The sequence below is a fragment of the Cryptotermes secundus genome, unplaced genomic scaffold, assembly GCF_002891405.2.
Source record: "Cryptotermes secundus unplaced genomic scaffold, Csec_1.0 scaffold232, whole genome shotgun sequence".
NCBI lineage: Eukaryota > Metazoa > Arthropoda > Insecta > Blattodea > Kalotermitidae > Cryptotermes > Cryptotermes secundus.
Window position 1 is genome coordinate 966,332 of NW_019733839.1, and position 18,792 is coordinate 985,123.

Here is an 18,792-nt window from a genome sequence, read left to right on the forward strand (position 1 = left end):
TCCGTCGAGTGTAACAATGTTTTTAGGTCACTTCTTTATCACATTTGCCTTACATGTTTCGGTTTAATAAAACCATCATCAGAGGCACATATTACAAACACATGAAAACACTGGCGTTGTTTAAATGTACACAGTATATATGCTGCGTGGACGCTGCTACAAATGTCGATGTGTAAAAGCACAACACTTGCTAGGAATATTGAATGCACGTTCAACTCTCGCATTCCATCCGAAATTGCCCTCAAATTAAACCGTCAATGTTAAAATATTTAAAAGTTTAAAACATTTGAAGTAAAATGTTAGGCTCCTCCTTGTTAATTCATCCCGATGATGGGAGATGTCAGCTTGAGGTTGTATAGGCTTATGGTCAGATGTTCCCTATGCGTTGTGTGTTGTGTACACACATCGTTCATTCATTTATTCTTAAATCCCTAAAAAAAAAGTATGGACTCTATTCACTAACCTCTTCAAAAGTTACTGCACTCTTTAATTTTCACTATACTTACATGTGATCTTGTGGAAGTTCATCATTTTGTACATTATAGTAGATAACGCAGAACTACCCTACAGCCTTAATACTGTAGTCTCACCTGCGTAGCTATCTCAATATACCTGTCAGTTCAGGCAATGTCTTCTAAAATAAGGCTCAAGGGACACCTGTAATTTGTGATACTTACAACCTGGAAGACAGCAGATGTTTCCAATCCCGGCATAATGTCCAGCATAAGTCGACAAGCTGCTATATTTAATTTTCGAGAATCTTTATTTGGATTTCCTATTCGGCTCCAATAGTTATCACGTAAATAATCATTCACCAGCTGAAAGACAAAATTGACACATATAAAGGACATACATAATCAATCAGTCCACATCTAAATCTATTTACTACTGTACCTTTAGTATGTACATAGCCCATGTTCCACAACACTACCACAACGAAAGTTATGTAACAGTTTGAGGCATATTACCTCAAGGCAGGAACTGAGGATCTGGACAAACAGTCATTGCTACGCAATGACTGTGAGAGGGGTGAATATACCAGACCTGTTTCTCGGCAACAGCTTGGTAAACACATTTCCGCTGCTGAGTGGCAGTTTCTTAATAAACCAGAATAGATGACTGTTGCTATGCAACAGCGCAATAAACACACACAACAATGGAAGAGCTATGTTTTCAATTTGGTCTGTGCAAAGGAGTTATAAAAAAGACAGCTGAGGTTTGGCAGTTCAAACCCGTGTGGAAGTGGGGTCGAATACCTCCACCGTAACCCTGAGTCACAGGATGCGACAAAAAGGGAAGTCTCAAATCTGAGACAGGAAATCATGTTAGTAGGTCCCAGGGAACTCAGACTTGAGAAAGACTGTGCTGGCAAGGGCCAGCAGCATATACAAAAGACAGACCCATCCTCTTACGAGAGAGGCCCCTCAAAACAAAACTGTAACTGTTAAACAGTAATAAATATCTGGTCGTGAGCCCCAGATGGGGCTCGACGTCAAGACTTACTGACTGACTGACTGTCAGTTGGAATGTGACTTTTGGCAGTGCAGGTGAGTTGAGTTTCAAGATGCCAGCCTGCAAGGATGTGAGCTTGGGAGCAGAGGACTGGAGAGATGGAATTGAATTGAGGAATTGAGGCATCAGAGTTACTGATTGCAGTTCAGCTGAGTTGAAAGTCTGGCTGTGAAGAAAAGACTTCCCATGTGCTGCAGTTACAGTGAGATTGGTTTAATCTCTGCTGTTAAAGCCTACTGCCAGGAAATGTCTAGACTGAGAAGACTTACTGTGTGCTGTAGTTACACTAATATTTGGAGCATGTAATTAAGTGGGACCATTACAGTTACTTGTAGTAACAGACTAAGGGCGTAACAGTCACCCTTATACGTGACAAGTTGTATGACAGTTATAATACAGATGTTTGCATCAACAGATTTTAATGTCACAAACTTCATCTGAATGACACAAATGCACACACACATGAATACACCTCACAGGGTTGACCACTGGGGTCAGGACATGCACATAACACAAAAGCACTTCACTAGCTAATGACTCAAAATTAATACCTCAACCCCATTAACTCAGCTGCTCACCAAAAAAATTATTTATTCAGTCACCCACACTCTCCTAAAAGAGGTCTGGTGTGGTGTTTAGGTTCCCTGGAGAACAATTTCACATGGAAATAAAAGTGCTTACAATTTTTTTTTAAATTGGAACTTCTTACAACAGGTTTTAATACAAACCTTATTCATGAAACTATCCTTGCGGAAAAGCACCTTCAGAATGTGCCCCAGAGCACAATCAGGGTCAGCACGTGATGGATGACGTTCATCAAAGGGATCGGGATCCATCTTCATGTAATTCTCTGTCTCAGCTTCAATAATTTCTGCCAACCTAAAAACATATAAATTTAACTTTCAACTTGTCTTCTGATGCTTGTATTTAAATATGCACTATAAGTTTTTCAGACATAAGTCTCTTCTTTCATATCATTTATCTCGAAACTTCATGGCTCATACACACTGTATGTGCGTAATCAAACACCGAGGCAAAAGTGGCAGCCTGGATCAAACCATAATTGAGTACTAGCTCACAGATTGTGATGAGCAACTACGTCTAAAACAGCTGCCAGGTTCTAGGAAAGATCTTCAAAGTCTGACCAATAATAAGATAAAGGTAAAGCTATCCCTGTAACAGGCTGAGAAGCCGAGGCTCCCACACTTTCTCTAGACAATTGGCTCACAGATGGCGGCAAGTTTGTCAGCCTTATGCGCCGGCAGCCATTTACGCCCCCAGGAAGATTCCTGGTCCTCATTTATGTTAGAGACTGAGACAACCCCAGGGCCATAGTGCAGCTGGAACAATTTGGTAAGTTGAAAAAATCCATCTCATTGGGATTTGAACCCGTGACCTTCTGGCTTGTAGCATAGTGCCTCAACCAATTACGCTACTGTGCCCCCCTAAACCAATAATAAGAAAGTTGTATAGTTTATGTAATTACTGAATTCTCAGTATTCGCTAAATGGCGCTAAAAATTTGGTCACAAAAATTACCTTCAAAATTTGTTAGAGGCCGAAACATGTAGTGTGGAGGAGGAAAAAGAAGTAAAAACTACAATAAAATTGTTGCACTTAAGACGGTATTTGTCCATATATATTGTGAGAGTGTAACAGGATGCTGAAATATAATATTGTTAGAGGCCATTACTGCCAACATAGAATTTACATTAATATAGTAAAATACTGCTACTAAATATATCAAGGTTTAATGACTGAATAATCACACAACCTGACATGTTTTAACATCAACTGTCCTCTTCTGGGGCAACCAATACTAAAGGAAATTCAAATATTTGAGTCATTTAAATTACATCTAATAAGTTCTTAAACATTTAAAATGAACAGTCCTGAAGTCCAATGATGGACGGAGGTAATGTTTTTATGTTGTATATAGTCAGTGCAATGCCAAAGGTTGTAGTTCATATGATAAACTTTTAATCATCCTTGAATGTCCATTTGACAGTATCTTTGGTCATCTCTGTAGTGGCCTACATGATCAAGATTTCCGTTATAACAATATAATATGGTAAAATTGGTTCCTACACATCAGTAGGGAAGTGCTATAATTCAGGAAGTTAGATACTTGTTTCCTACCACAGCATCCTGGGTTCGATCCCAGGTGAGTAATTCTAGGATATGTGGTGGATGAAGTGGCAGTGGGAGATGGAATGCCTTGGTTTACCTTGCCAACTCTCATTCCACAAGCTGCTTAATATTCTTTAATCATCCTATTATTGGTGCTTTGTAGTCTCAATACTGAGTGTTGTTATATAGCCAAAAACAATAACAATAAATGCTAATACTTGAAATTTATAGCTACTGGCAACCCACTAATAAACTAAATCGAAACTACATTTAGATTAAGGTACATAAAAGGCATTAATGTTACCTGGTGAGTGTTGGAACAGGATCATAAGCTTGTGCCTGATGCTCCTCATCCCAGTGTCGAAGTACTGTCATCACATCTGTAACTACTAACAATGGCTCCATCTTGAGGCTGTATTCAGCTTTCTTGCTCAAGTCTAGTTAAAATGAAATACTGTAATCAGCATGAGGTACAAGTATGGCATTAAAGGTGTGCCACAACGAATGGCTATTTGCATCTGTACATCAATTCAAAAGTAGACACAACAACCTGGGATAAAATAGATGTGCGCATGTGTCAGGTTTCAGTGGACTGAAAGTGATGATGAGAATAAAACCGTAAAATTATAACACAAAGATGGCATGTTAAAAAGGCAAAAATAATACAACAGGCTGTACAGATGCCTGTCATGGAAGGCTAAGAACATTAAAATTACAGCAAGAGACTTGACAACCCTACATCATTATGAATACCATATAGTTAAACATGATATGGAAATAACCTCCAAGATTGTCACTGAGCAATTTGACTCATGTGGTAATGTCTGTGACTTGAGTTGGGGAGGTGCACAGCTCAAATATTGGCAAAAATACCAATTATCCTGGCTGAGGATTTTCATGAGGATCCTCAGTTCTTCCAGGAAAATGTTAGGATAGCACCTCATATTAGGCCATGACTTTCTTCTACATCCTTTCCCATTCATTATTTACTGCCATCACTGCCAATCATTCCAAACTATGCTGTTTGCAGTACTGGCAGCATTATTAACATACTACAAATAAACACCATAGAATCCCAGGATGTCAAGGAATGTGCCATGAAGATGAAATGTAACATGTATATGATCATTTCTGTCATAATGTGGACATTCTACCAGGATGTGTGAAATGGCTAAGGGTAAACACAACTACACAACAAATGTCTAAATGTTGAACATGTTGGCATAACTTGTTGCTTTCTGAAAGCTGAAGGAAAAGTGCTACACCAGCACAGACGGTTTCAGCAGACTAGCCTCTTCATTATGCATCTACAGTGTCGAACTTATAACAGAATTCAGTTTAATGTCTGTTTTCTAGACCCTACAGAAACTATTGTAACTCGGGCAAAGTAGTCCCTGTAAAAACTATATCCCTGTAACAGGCTGTGGAGGCCCATAGGGTTGTGAGATGTTGAGGTTCCCACATTTTCTAGACAATCAACTCATAGATGGCGGGAAGGTAGTCAGCCTTACGCACCAACTGCCCTTTACACTCCAGAACATTCCAAGAATATTCCTGGTACTCATTTCTGTTAGAGGCTGAGTCGACCCCAGGGCCATAGCGTGGCTGGAAGGATCAGGTAAACTGAAAAAATCCACATCATCAGGATATAATCCCAAGTTGTCCCTGTGTTGAATTAATTAAGCACTACATCATGAAGACTTATACAGGAGGGGAGGCACAGAGCCACATATTCTTAACCTCAGCACTAGACGCAAGTGAGTAATCAGTTTTATGCTCCAGACACTTTACCACCAGAGAAAGAGTCCCCAGCAGCCAGTGGATAGCAGGCAGAGTCTGGAAAATGTCGAGAAGAGAAAATCTCTTGCTACTTCTGGGAAGGACCCCGATCCCCTAAACAACCAACCCCACAGCTAATCGCTATATAACCATGCTATCATGGCTCCCCTTATTGTAACATAATCCGAATTAATGTGAAGCACTCCAAACCCAACTTAACCTGTCACCAAGCAAAATAAGGACAACTAGATGACAACATATTGTAAATATATAAAGTTTCTTACTGACACCACCATTTTAGAGCTCACTAATGGACTATCAGCTATGCACACAAACCATGGTGCAGTATAATCACAACAGCTGGGCCACAACTCTTTACAGTCTCTCTTCTGTGTAACTGTGTCAACATCTAATAACTAATATGCAAAAACTCTGACTAACAGAACGATATTCATACATATTGTGACATGTTGACTCCTACCCCCCCAGCTGCACGTAGCTGTAACATAGCGCTCGCGTAATAGGCAAGTAATCACCCCGCATCCTGGTAGCTATGCAACGCGCGGTGACGTCACGAGCAGAGCCGAAGTGAGCCGAGTCCCCGCAACCTTGAAGCTATGCAAGCGAGTCAACAGCGGTGACGTCGCTGGGGGGATATCGCGGTTGCTAGGCAGCAGTCAACAACTCCGGACAGCGTGGCTAGCAACACGGACCAGACGACAATGGTCCGGACCGAGGCTACATAAGGAGCAGCGAAGGCTATTCACAGTCAGTCCTGGAGCTACCGCCGAGTGAGTCCCGGAGTTACCTCCGAGTGAGTCCTGGAGCTACCTCCAAGTTAGTTCCGAGTTAGCCAGCAACCAATCAGTTGTATTGTGGCATTTGGAGTGTACTAATTGTGATACTCCCCCTCGTTGGTGTCTCCACCTTATCGTGGTGAGGGGGTTTGAGTATGCCAAGGACCCTGAGAGCTATACCAGCGGTAGCGTAGCTACTGGCAGGGCCTCCCTTGCTGGACAGGTCAAAGGGTAGGCATCAGACGAAGAGAGACACCGAAAACTGATGCCGGAAGCAGCGTCATCAGCAGCGACTTGAAGCACAGAGAAAATGATGCTCGAGATGGTTCAAGTTCGTATAGCAACAGGCGTGACCAGAGTGGTTTGAACGGCTGTTGTACTGCGATGTGGAAAGCAAATGGAAAAACTACCGCATTATCACTATTCCTGGATAGTCTCTTTCCAAAAACAGAAGATCGCATTAAGTGGAGAAACTGTTTTGGAAGAGGCTGTGGACCTGTCATCTGACAGATTACTGATGAATGAATGAATTGTGATACTGCAGATAGCAGTAATCGTAAATCTGTAATTTGGGTGATTGTAAGTGCGAATGTGAAATAAAATTCGCTACATAAAATACGGCGTGAAGTTATTTGTCGCGTCATACGCCCAATACATGACAATATCATAACTCACTAAGTAAAATTAAGTAGGTCTGTGTGAAGGTTTCACTAATCAGCAAGTTTTCATCAGAAAAATAAAAAAGTACTGCCACAGTTTAATAATAATTTACTAACATTTGTAACTAGTTTATTTAGCCCCCTGTTCTGCTCATTAATAAAACACAGAAGATCTTCCAGTCACAAGGAGTGGCGGTTTACCGCCAATCAGTTATTCTTGGCGTCAGGCCCCTTGAGGCCCATGAGCAGAGATTATTCTTCCCAACTAAACTCTTGTGGTAATATTACTTATGTAACATCCTCTATGATGAGAAAATCAGTTTGTCTCTTATGAATATGCATGGAGTTTCATCAAGTGCCCATATTGCACATATAGCAGGTTACTGAAAATTCTTCCTTTTGCACTATATACAAGTCCTCTGTCAGTACTGGCTTTGCAAAGCAGATCATGCCTATCTTATGCTACAATGGCAGCTTAGACTCACAACCAGAGAACCCTTGTGGTAAGAGCCCTTATGTAAAATCCTCTGTGATGAGAAGATGGGTTTGTCCCCTATGAATATGCATGACCTTCCGTCAAGGGCACATACTGCACATATAGCAGCTTATTTAAAATTCTTTCTTTTGCACTATACAGAGTGTCCCAGGAGGAATGTGCCAAACTTCGGGAGGGTGTTCCTTATGTTATAGTATGCCGATATAACCCAAAACACCTATGTCCAAAGTTGAACGGTTACGGAGATAATGGCCTGAGAAAAGTGTGGTCTTCTGGCGAGTCCACGCACTGTACCTGTCAGCTGGCATGTCTTATCTATGTTTGTCCTTGAGTGTGGTGATTCACACTAGCCATAAGCTCCCTTCAGTATACGTTGTGGCCGCATTTTGAATTGGTGGTAGGTTAATTGTGTGGAATTGCTGAAATGCCTTTTGTGTTTTCAAACGTGGAATATTGTGATATGCATTTTGTGTGTGGATTTTGCACGTGCTCCTGTTGAAGAATACCAAAGGCGTTTTCACGATCGAAGAATTACACGTCGAAGTGTATTTATGCGAATTCACCAGACATTGCATGATACTGGTTCTCTTCCGAGTGTTTCTGCGCGCTCTGAAAGGGAGGATGTACAAATGATAAACACATGAGAGAACGTTCTTGAGATTATTCAGAGAAGTCCGCGTCTGTCCACTCGTAGAATGGCCTCTCGCATCGGCGTATCACGTATGCAGGTGTGGCAAACTTTACATGATGAAGAGTTGTATCCTTACCATGATCAAAGGGTACAACATCTGGAACCAGGCGACCATGCTCAGCGTATGGATTTGTGCCACTGGATAAAAGCTCATCCCAAACTGTTAAGCATCATTTTATTCGGTGATGAGGCGTCTTTTACCCGGGACGGTGTAAATAATTTACGAAATGTGCATATGTGGTCCCATAATAATACACATGAGATAATGGAAATGAAATTCCAAGAGAGATTTTCCGTGAATGTACGTTTAACACAGTTATGTAGTCTGTTTATACCACTATGCGCAATCAGCCATGTTACATCAGCACTTGCCAGTCATGTGTCATGTATAGTGCTTGGAAACCTAAGAACAATTATGACATGGCGAGCGAGTATTTTGTACTTCAATTTTATGGCTTCATGTCACTCACAAGTTAGTTTGATGTTATGTACATTATTAACATTAGAGAAACCCATATTCCTGCCAGTTTTAATATGTATTTTGTAATCAACAAGTGTGTAACACCGGTCAAAGTTTCACACTTCTCTGGCCATTATCTCCGTAACCATTCAGCTTTGGACATAGGCGTTTTGGGTTACATCGGCATACTTTAACATAAGGAACACCCTCCCGAAGTTTGGTACATTCCTCCTGGGACACTCTGTATACAAGTCCTCTGTCAGTACAGGCTTTGCAAAGCAGATCATGCCTATCTTATGCTACAGTGCAGCTTAGTCACTTGAACACTAATAAACTTGACCACCCCTAAGTTTAACACGCGCACACATGCACATTTATATATTACGACCAACAGTCCCAAAGTCAAAGTCCCATTGCGACTGATGGTCTGTCAATCAGTCAATCTTGGTGTCAAGCCAAATCTGGGGCTTATGACCACATATTTATTACTGTTTGATAGTTTTGGTCCTGTTTTTGTGGAGGGCCCTCTTTGACGAGAGGACAGGTATGTCTTTGGTGAGAGTCATGGTCTGTAGTAGAAAGTCATGTCATAATTTTACATCTTACATGTTAATAAATGTATATAAAAAAATATACAGGGCCTACAGCAGTCTAGTCACTTGAACGATCGTATGCATACTAGAGTCTACTAGGCATGGACCGCACAGAAAATACAGTTTCCAACAGTTACTCCACTACTGCCTGCGTATCCGTTGCCACGGAAACTTGTTTTCCCAGCCAATGCTTCGAAACGGACCATGCAACCGTGTCACAATATGTTGATTGTAGATGGAAACTGAAAAGCTGTCGTCTGTATTGAAGTTTCAAAGTTGTTAATATTCAACATCAATTTAAACGAATCAAAATTTAAATTCTTGGTTACACCTGTTTCATAACCTGAGGTACGACATGAAAATGAACTCACGTCTGTGCCAAACACAATTCTGGGATATGTAAACATACATTTCTACACTCTAAAACAATAAAATTACGACCCAATAATACTCAGTTATGACTATATGAGTACCGACCTATTGCTACGCTTAGTCATACAAATTCTACAAAAGTAAACAAAACAAGGTTAGGCTAGCACACCAAACGTGGAAGTCTACATTACAAAGAAAGTATAAGGCACATATATCTAATTACCAGCGTCTCAAATATATCAGTAAAAAAAATTGACTTCTGTTGTTACTGCTGAACCTTGTACTGTGGAGCTATGTTTAATCGAGACATTACATTTTCTGTAACAGACGTTATCACATACACACACAACCACTCTCTTCCATTTCATACACACCGATACGAGCTACGGCCATGATGGGCCATGACTGTTACCAATCGTATGCTGAAAGTTTCCCTGATGTTTCCCGCTGCACTTGCTGTATTCCTGTAAACCGTGCTCTATGTCAACGTTGAAGTAAATTCTACCAATGTAAAGTTGTCCCTTTAACCAATCAAACTGTTGCATTTCAAAGTGAAGCCGGTTTAAAAATATTGTTCCGAAATTTGACACGGATGATATTTATGTTAGATACTGATTTGCAATGAATATTGATCGTTAAGTAGGTGATTTTAGCCAATTATCTATGCACAGCAGTGAGAAATTGTTTTTTAGTAATTTTTTGCACCACTGCAAATTTATGTAACAAGAAGCAAAGTTCCAGCGTGTATTCGCTATGAAGACGTTGCATTGTTCCAAGTGTATTCGGTTACGTTGAAATGCTTGTTAAAGCAGCATTCTATATGGAAGATCTAAGTGTTTAAATTATTATCTGGTAAATCGTCCGGATGGTTACTGTTTCCGTCTTCAGAATATATTCACTGAAATTCACAAATTTTCACCATTGTTTAGTCAAGAAATGCGTTACTAGTAGGCGTGTCATGTCCCTGCTTGCTTTCTTGCTTGCTTACTTACTTATGGAGCTGAGCCCTTCTTAAGGAGTCGCCAAATCTGCATCTATTGAAGAATTTTCCAGCATTTTATGGAACCAGAAGGTTAATTGCCGTGTTCACAAGAACCCTTCCCTGGTCCCTATTCTGAGCCAGGTCAATCCAATCCATACCATCCCATCCTATTTCTCTAAGATCCTTTTAATATTGTCCTCCCACCTATGCCTTGGTCTTCCCTGTGGTATCTTTCCTTCTGGCTTTCCCACCAATATCCTATATGCATTCGTCCCCCCATTTGTGCTACATGACCTGCCCACCTCATCCTCCTTGACTTGATCATTCTAATTATACTTGGAGAAGAGTACAAGTTATGAAGCTCCTCACTATGCAGCTTTCTCCAACCTCCTGTCACTTTATCTCTCTTCGGTCCAGATATTCTCAACACCTTGTTGTCATGTCCCTGTAGCGTTCTTAATGTTACACTTTCTGTAAAGGCTGGATAGAATGGTGGTATTAGTATGTATGCTTGTGAGCATGATTTTTAAAATAGTTGTACCTGATACTGTGTTCTGCCCAGTAATTTTTCAGATTAATATTGTCGCGTGTAGGCTGCGGGACGCAACAAATAACTTCACACCGGTCTTGGATCTGGCAAATTTATTGCACACCGTTATCCACACTTACACAATTCAAAATTTCAGTGACCCAGTTACTTCTTCTGCTATAGTCAATTTCAGGCTTCAACTGTCTTTGGCCACTGCTACCCCTTATGTAGGACTCTCGCGGACCACACAGAAAACAGCCTATATTGTTGGACGTGTTTACCAACCGATTGCCTAGCAACGGTCACTGCACGGACTCCACTGTTGCGTGATGTCACAGCCTAGCAGGGAGGGGTGTGTACCGAGCGTTGCGCAGTGATGGGATGAGTGGGGATATGTGACGCCACCTGCACTTCCTGTTGCGCTATCCCAAGAGTTCACAGAGTTGTCCCCTAGCAACGTGCCGAAACAATCCGCAACTCTCTCGTTGCGTGTGTGCCCCAAGGCCTCTGTGGCTCAATAGTTCCTGCATAGAGCAAATATGCCACAATATTTTAAAGTGCAAGTGCATTGGATAGTGTAATTGTCAAATAGATTTATATGAGAACTATACATTCTCAAACGAATTATCTTGTCATACTGTATTCAGAAGTTTAGTTATCTTCGAACATGACAGTAACAGTTTACTGCAGAGCTGGCAGAAACTGTATACTGTATAGTGAAAATACAAGTCTATTACCTCCTTTAAATTAAGAAATCGGAAAGTACTAAATTGGAAAAGGCAGGAAAGCCAAACGAGCATACTAATCTGCACAAGTCTCACTTCAGACAACTGCTTTGTTACTTTGGCATTTACTCCCAACATAGGGTTGATGTAAGGTGGGAAATAATTTACATAAGATTAGTGCTGGGCCTGGAGCAACATTCTCGAAATCTTACATAAGTAATTTCCAGTGCACATCTACAAGTCAGCCACGGCACAGATTATGACATGTCTGTAAGCATGGACATAGAATAGTGTTGGACCATGATATAGGACAGTATAGCAAGAAGTTTGGTTGACAAGCTGCAACATGGTCAATGTATTGTGATGTATTGCGCTATGCAGGACACCCTCTCCCCCGCCAGCAGTGACGTAACACATTCGGAGCGTTGCCGCTGCTACGGTAACGGCCAGTCAACACACCGCCCCCTCCCCCGCGGTGACGTAGCGGGGGATGCCGCATTTGCTATGCAGCAGTAAACAACTCTCGATAGTGTTGCCCAGCAACACCTGTAAACACGGCGTCAGGCAACAGCGGTGCCTATCACATAACTGTTTTCTGTGTTGTCCGTGCCAAGGCTAAATAAGGATCAGCGAACACTATTCAGTAGTGAGTAACCAGACAGTTGCAGGCTAGCCTACCCCGGAGACAGTTGAATGGATTCGCCGAGATCTGGTTGAACAGCAACTGAGATAGTGAATTGTATGAGGTTAAGATTGTATAACTGTGAATTGTATAAATGTGGAGTGAATGTGCAATAAATTCGCTATCTCAAATAAGGCGTGAAGTTACTTGTCGCGTTATACACACAACACGTGACAGTATATTGTCCTGGCTGCTGCTCTTCAAATTTGTGTGGGACAGCTATGTGAAGATGAAAGTGTCTGACACACTTCTGGGTCCCATACTGTTCAGTGGCGAGGTATGAAATAATGCAAAGATGCATTTTTACTTTTTCCATTCCAGTGAGACTGATCATGTGGTAGCAGCTCTTCATGCCATTATAAAGACCTGTATGGTACATCTGGCAGTTATCTAGGATGATTCTGGTTACAGTAAATCACATATTCAACAGAGATGTGAGGCATGTTCAGGTGAATGTAGTTTTAAGAATCAGTTTTATATGATTATTAGCTTTTACAATTTTCAGGTTTCAGAAATGTCTATGTGTTTGTGCTATTGATGCAGTACAGGGCTGCAGCGGCAGCTAGTATATTTTTTAAACAGTGAGAAAATATGGAAAAGGACATAATTTGTGCGATTGTTCATTATGAGACTTGGCCTAGGATGAGTACACACTGTAAGTTTCAGAATCTTAATAATTTACATGAAATAATATTCTATGCCATGCATGCTATACTAAAGGAGATGTGTGGATAAGCTGTGCAGACACACTTTGAATAAATACAAGTTCATGCTTTCCACATGTGAACTTTGAAATCGAAAAGCAATAACTAAAGCACAGTTCCCATTGTTTATCACTTGTGAATAGGCTGTATGAACTAATAAAATATTTTTTCATCATCTACATTTCAACTTTGTTTGTATGCTCTCTGTAGTGCTCAAATATTATGAGGACTTCACCTCATGGCCAAAGTCATAGCTTCTTTCAGTTTGCTTTCTTTTTAACTTGCTTTTCTCTCTAGCTTCTTGGGCTCTTCCTGATGTATGTGTGTTGAAGTGCCTTAATAATCCCAGCACCAGAAAACAAAATAACTGATAACAAAAACATGAGGTCAAGCAACATGATGATAGGCCAGAGTCAGATGGGTGGCCAATTGGAAAGGGCGTTGCTTTTGGAGACTGATATATACCAGTGACATATGGTCATTCACCGTATCAGTCCTGATAATGGAGATGGAAGGGACCTCCATTAACACGACTGATCAGGCCGCTCCATAGCTCAAGCAGTTAGTTGCTGGCTTCCCACCACGACGGCCCGGGTTCGATCAGGTGGGACTTGTGGTGGACAAAGTGGCGCTGGGGCAGGTTTTCTCCGAGTACTTCGGTTTCCCCTGCCAATCTTCATTGCACGGTTTTCTCCAAGTACTTCGGTTTCCCCTGCCAATCTTCATTCCACCGATTGCTCCACAATCACCCTCAGCTGTCATCTGGGGCTCGTACAATAGGCGAGAAGTGCCCGCAGTACAAAGTGGACTCAGTCCCACCCCACCCAGTAATAAAAAAATAATAACACAACTGATCATCTGAGAATATGAATATATATATTAGCATGTTTGGCAGAAAAGCTTCAAATCTTATATTAGATGTGCAGTTAGTACAATTACATCTGACATCCACACTAGTGATATTATGTTTCATTTAGAAACAGACTTTAATGACACCTGCCATGTTGGTTGTGTATAGAGATGTGATCAATCTCTACTCATGTGGTGGATTCAGTAAGTAATGGGGATAATACATTGATATTGTGGCAGGGAGGCTAGAGTCTGCTTACGCATATCAAGAGTTGCACACCTACACACACAATGGAACCGTTTATTCACTGTTATGCTTCAATGCATGATGGGCTTCATGGAAGTGTTCGGAGTGAGAATATGGATAATTACTCCAAACATCAAATTAGGCTGATGATGGAAACCCAATAGAGGCTTCATATTGTGTGTGGCAAACAGTGTCTTGCGCACACCCAAACAATGATCATGACGTTCAAGATCATTATATGGTAATATTATTATATTAGAATTCCATTGTAAAAAAACAAATTGGCTGAAGTGATAATGCTTACAAACTTGCATTCAGGGTTTGAATCCCAGTCAGGACACCTACTATCCTGATTGAGATTTCTCATTATCTTTTTGGAGTCCCTCTAGGCAAGTTGTAGAATATTAGCTACCACTCCTAGAGGGAGGCTCCTTGTAATTATTTCACTTGCTTACATGTGTTGTAGATCGTTCATGATGTGTATTTGTACCAACCGTCTTACAGTGCACACAATTTCACTTTTCTCCTCACTATATGTTTTGGCACTAATGTGCCATCTTCAGGTGTGGTTTTATTTACGTCAAACCATTGCACTGTATGCCATCATGTCTCCTTTATAAAATGATTAAAATGTATATATGTCATGATAATAAAGTTTATATAGTAAAACTTTTCATGATTTATCATCTATACGTCGCACTTAAAATCCGCGAGTTATGTCAATCCTCTCCTATGGGAGTACTCTTCCTATATTCTTGTATATATTGTGTGCTGTGTTGTGTCTCTCCCTTGTGACTGCGCATGTGTGTGTTGTAGATGTTTCATTTAAGCTATTTAAATAGTTCTTTTAAGATACTACCATCACAACAAAAAAACTCCATGGCATTTATCCGCAAGCAAACTATACCGACCGAGTGACTGCCGTTTGTTGGTGAAGTTAGTGACAATTTTTATGGAGAGAGGGTATTGTGTGGTCAGCAAAAGATTTTCTCACAGTCATTAATCTTGGTCTTCTAGACCACAGCTGCTACTTTTCCATTCAAGTAGCTCCCCAATTATCCTCACAAGGCTGAGTGGACCCCATTCCAGACCAACTACTTCACAGAAAATGTGGCAGCGCCAGGAATCGAACCCACAATCTCTGGATCTGTAGCAAGGAATTCTGACCACTAGACCACAGAGGCGGTTTACCATTACAACAGCCTAAACAATTTATCAATTGTAAACATCTTCATTTTGGACATAAAATCTGGACAATGTACACTTCAGTTGGCAAATGTTTCAATTGAATTGTACTGCGGAAAGATGCTCCAAATGATGCTGGAAAGAAGTGACTTTGGGATTATGAGTTGTTCTGAATAAGTAGTAGTCTGGTAACCCTGAAGACCATGTAATATACAGGATATCTCTGAAAGAGTGTACACATTTTAAACATTATTGCCGAGAAATAAAAATAGAGCAAGAAGAGTACAGTTTTCACCACATGAAACAGCTACTCAGAAAGTCTCCCCTCCCCCCATCTTTCTTTATTTCACAGCACTTCGAACTAAGCTTTCTTTGCTGCTCACACAATGTCCATCTGGCATTCAAGTACCCTGAAATTATTGCCACACATCTGAGACGTGATTCCTTCCACAGAATGGACAATGAGTTTGTTCAATAGTACTATCAGCACCGTGAGAGGAAACTGTACATGCAATTGTCCTTGCAAATGAGATGAAACCAACCCTTTTTATTATATGTGATTTAATTTAAATGGTGCCAGGTTCATTTGGATCAATGACAACAAAACGTTTGAAGTGAATGTCTTGGTTCATTGAGCTTGTACATTACATGCAACTCTCTCCTAGTGGTAATAAAAAATGCCAGCAGCGATAGAAAATGTATGTTTTTTTTATAGAAAAATTAGATAACAATTTGAGAAAAAATTTCCAATCCTGTATCAACTTAGGGCGCATGGTACCAGCACCTAAGTATATATGACAATTTTCTGTATTCTGTTGTGAATTTAAAATTTATTTTGCATTCTACAGTTCCATAGTAGGAAAGCCTGTTGGACACAGAATAAGTCATACAGGAATACAGCAAACTATTAAAAGCTGTATGCATTAGATATAACTCATATAATGGGCAGTTTTCATCATAATATGGATAACATGGAACCTACCGCTATCACAGACCTTTACAGAATGATGTATTTTCCTCCAATTTAGAAAAAAAAATATAGCATATAGTGAAATAAATGAGACACCACGCATGAACAGCAACTCAAGGTCACTGACTGTCATGCTGTACTGTGAATTAATTCAGTTGTTCCAACTTATTCCATGCAACAAATATTAAAATTTTAGATACCAGCACTCTTAAGGAGAACTCCAAATTTGAAGTGCTTTACAGTTTTAGGGTAAACATATGAATGGCACACTTATCAATGTTGTTCCCTGAGGATATTAGCAAGAATTCCTGATGACAAAATATCATATCAAAGACTCACTGGATGAATAGTGTATCAACTAAATAAAGGTTACTGATTTAATTAGCCTTGATAATTCTGACAATAATGCCTAATGAACAGCAGTTTAAATGGAAGTCATCAGAAAAATGTCCCAAATATACTTTCATGATAAATTCTACATGCAGCCATCAAATATGAAATGTGTGATCTAGTCATGAGACCTGCTGTATAAATCATACTCCTTAACAGAGATCACACGCTGTTCCAAACAGAATTATGTTAATACACAAAACACGAAATTCTACTTCTTATGAATCTATAGAAGTTCAATGTTTAGAGTACACTTTCTGACTTTCCTATTAACACATGCTAGAATTCTCCTAGGAATTCATAGAAAACAAAAGTTTCTGCATTTGAATGCAACACACGTTCCTACATTAATCTCATATTCACAGCCACATGAGTAAGCTCAATCATGTCTCTTATTTGTGTACTACACTTTCAATGAAAACTTCACACACATGGAACAACAACACTTCACAAAGGTTCAAAATTGTGGTGCAGCTCCTCAGGTATGCATCTGGTTTAGCCAGTCAAGGTGTACCCCACACAAAAAGCTGTCAGTGAACAACGTGCTTAACTGCATGTTTCTTCAGATTATGTTTCCTAGTAAAACTGGAACCACAGACATCACAACAAAATTCCTTCTGTCCAGAATGGACAATTGCATGTGTCTTAAGATGCCAATGCTGAGCAAAACTCTTACCACAGATGCTACACACATGTGGTTTCTGACCCTCATGAGCAGCTATATGAATCTTCAAGGTGTTTTTCTGAGAAAAACATTTACCACATAGACTACAATTGTATGGTCTTTCTCCTGTGTGAAGTAATGCATGTGTCCTGAAGTTGCCTAGCTGACTGAATCTTTTGCCACAGATATCACACACATGTGATTTCTGCCCTGTATGGATCAAAATATGGGCCTTCAGATGGGTAAGCAATGTGAACCTTTTGCCACACACTTCACACACATATGCCTTCTGTCCTGTGTGTGATATAGCATGTTTCTTCAGACTGCTACGCTCCGTGAATCTCTTTCCACAGACTTCACATACATGTGGCCTTCTCCCCACATGTCTTGATACATGTTTCTTCAGTCTACTCTTATGTGCGAAATTTTTACTACAAATATTACAGGGGAACAAACCCTTAGCAGTTATTATAACTGGATCAACTGCTGCTGAGGTATGACTCTGAGAAAGTTCCTCAGAGGGTTGTGTATTGAGCTTCTCAATTCCTTCTACTGTAAAGCGGGGTTGTTGTGCAGACTCTTCGATGTCTTTCAAGGTTGAAGAAAACCTGCATTAAAAGAAAACAGCTACCACTAAAACACATTACAACCGCTCCTTACTAATGTACTGACTACTGATATTAACTGCAAGAAGAGGGCATGAGACTTGGGGTGTGGTTTTCAATGGGAAGTAGATGGAAAATTAGTGGCATGTGTCTTGTCCTTTCATCCAATGAGCCTCAGTTCCAAAAGTGGTGACTCAGAGTTTTCCCTTTGATATAATTACAATATATAATGACATCAATAGAAAAACCTGGCAGCCTGAAGGATAGCATTGTGGGCTCTTACTGTGGAGGTCTTGGGTTTGATCATCTAAGCTTAGAGTTTTTTCCATATCAGGAACCACATATTTAACTTGTTCAGGTGTAAATATGTTCATACAATATCAAAGACTGACAACTGAGATATATAAATTAATTTACATTCATTACTTCTTATCAGTATTAATACAAAACATGTATTGAAATATCATAACTGTGTAACTAGCTGGAGTACTAAAGTAAAAACAAATTTCTGTTTGCACAAACTGCCAACAAAGTGGTGATGGACTGCAATGGAGAAACTTCATTTTGGGGGGGGGGGGGCGCATATGGCCAAAACTCACATCTGGCACAAGTACCATATTCAGTACCTACTGTGTTCTCCATGAACAGCTATGAATAAATGGAAAGATCTTTCAGTATGGTACACACCATAGGAGCAAACTCAACTGGTACATGTATAATGTTCTAGAAACGTGAATACAATCAAATAAAAATGTTGCTTAATGTCACTTTC

At 40.2% G+C, this 18,792-nt stretch overlaps 1 protein-coding gene across 1 annotated transcript in view; it reads right to left on the reverse strand.

The window, feature by feature from the left end:
* LOC111868222 (protein mahjong) overlaps positions 1-9,883 on the reverse strand; it is a 70,572-nt gene extending 60,689 nt beyond the window's left edge. The window contains exons 1-4 of the mRNA XM_023858673.2: positions 9,712-9,883; positions 3,946-4,078; positions 2,241-2,391; positions 678-818 (exon numbers count right to left, since the gene is read on the reverse strand). Coding sequence (XP_023714441.1) covers positions 678-818; positions 2,241-2,391; positions 3,946-4,046 — 393 coding nt within the window. The 5' untranslated portion in view covers positions 4,047-4,078; positions 9,712-9,883. The remainder of the gene's footprint in view (positions 1-677; positions 819-2,240; positions 2,392-3,945; positions 4,079-9,711) is intronic.
* Between the last annotated feature and the right edge of the window lie 8,909 nt (positions 9,884-18,792).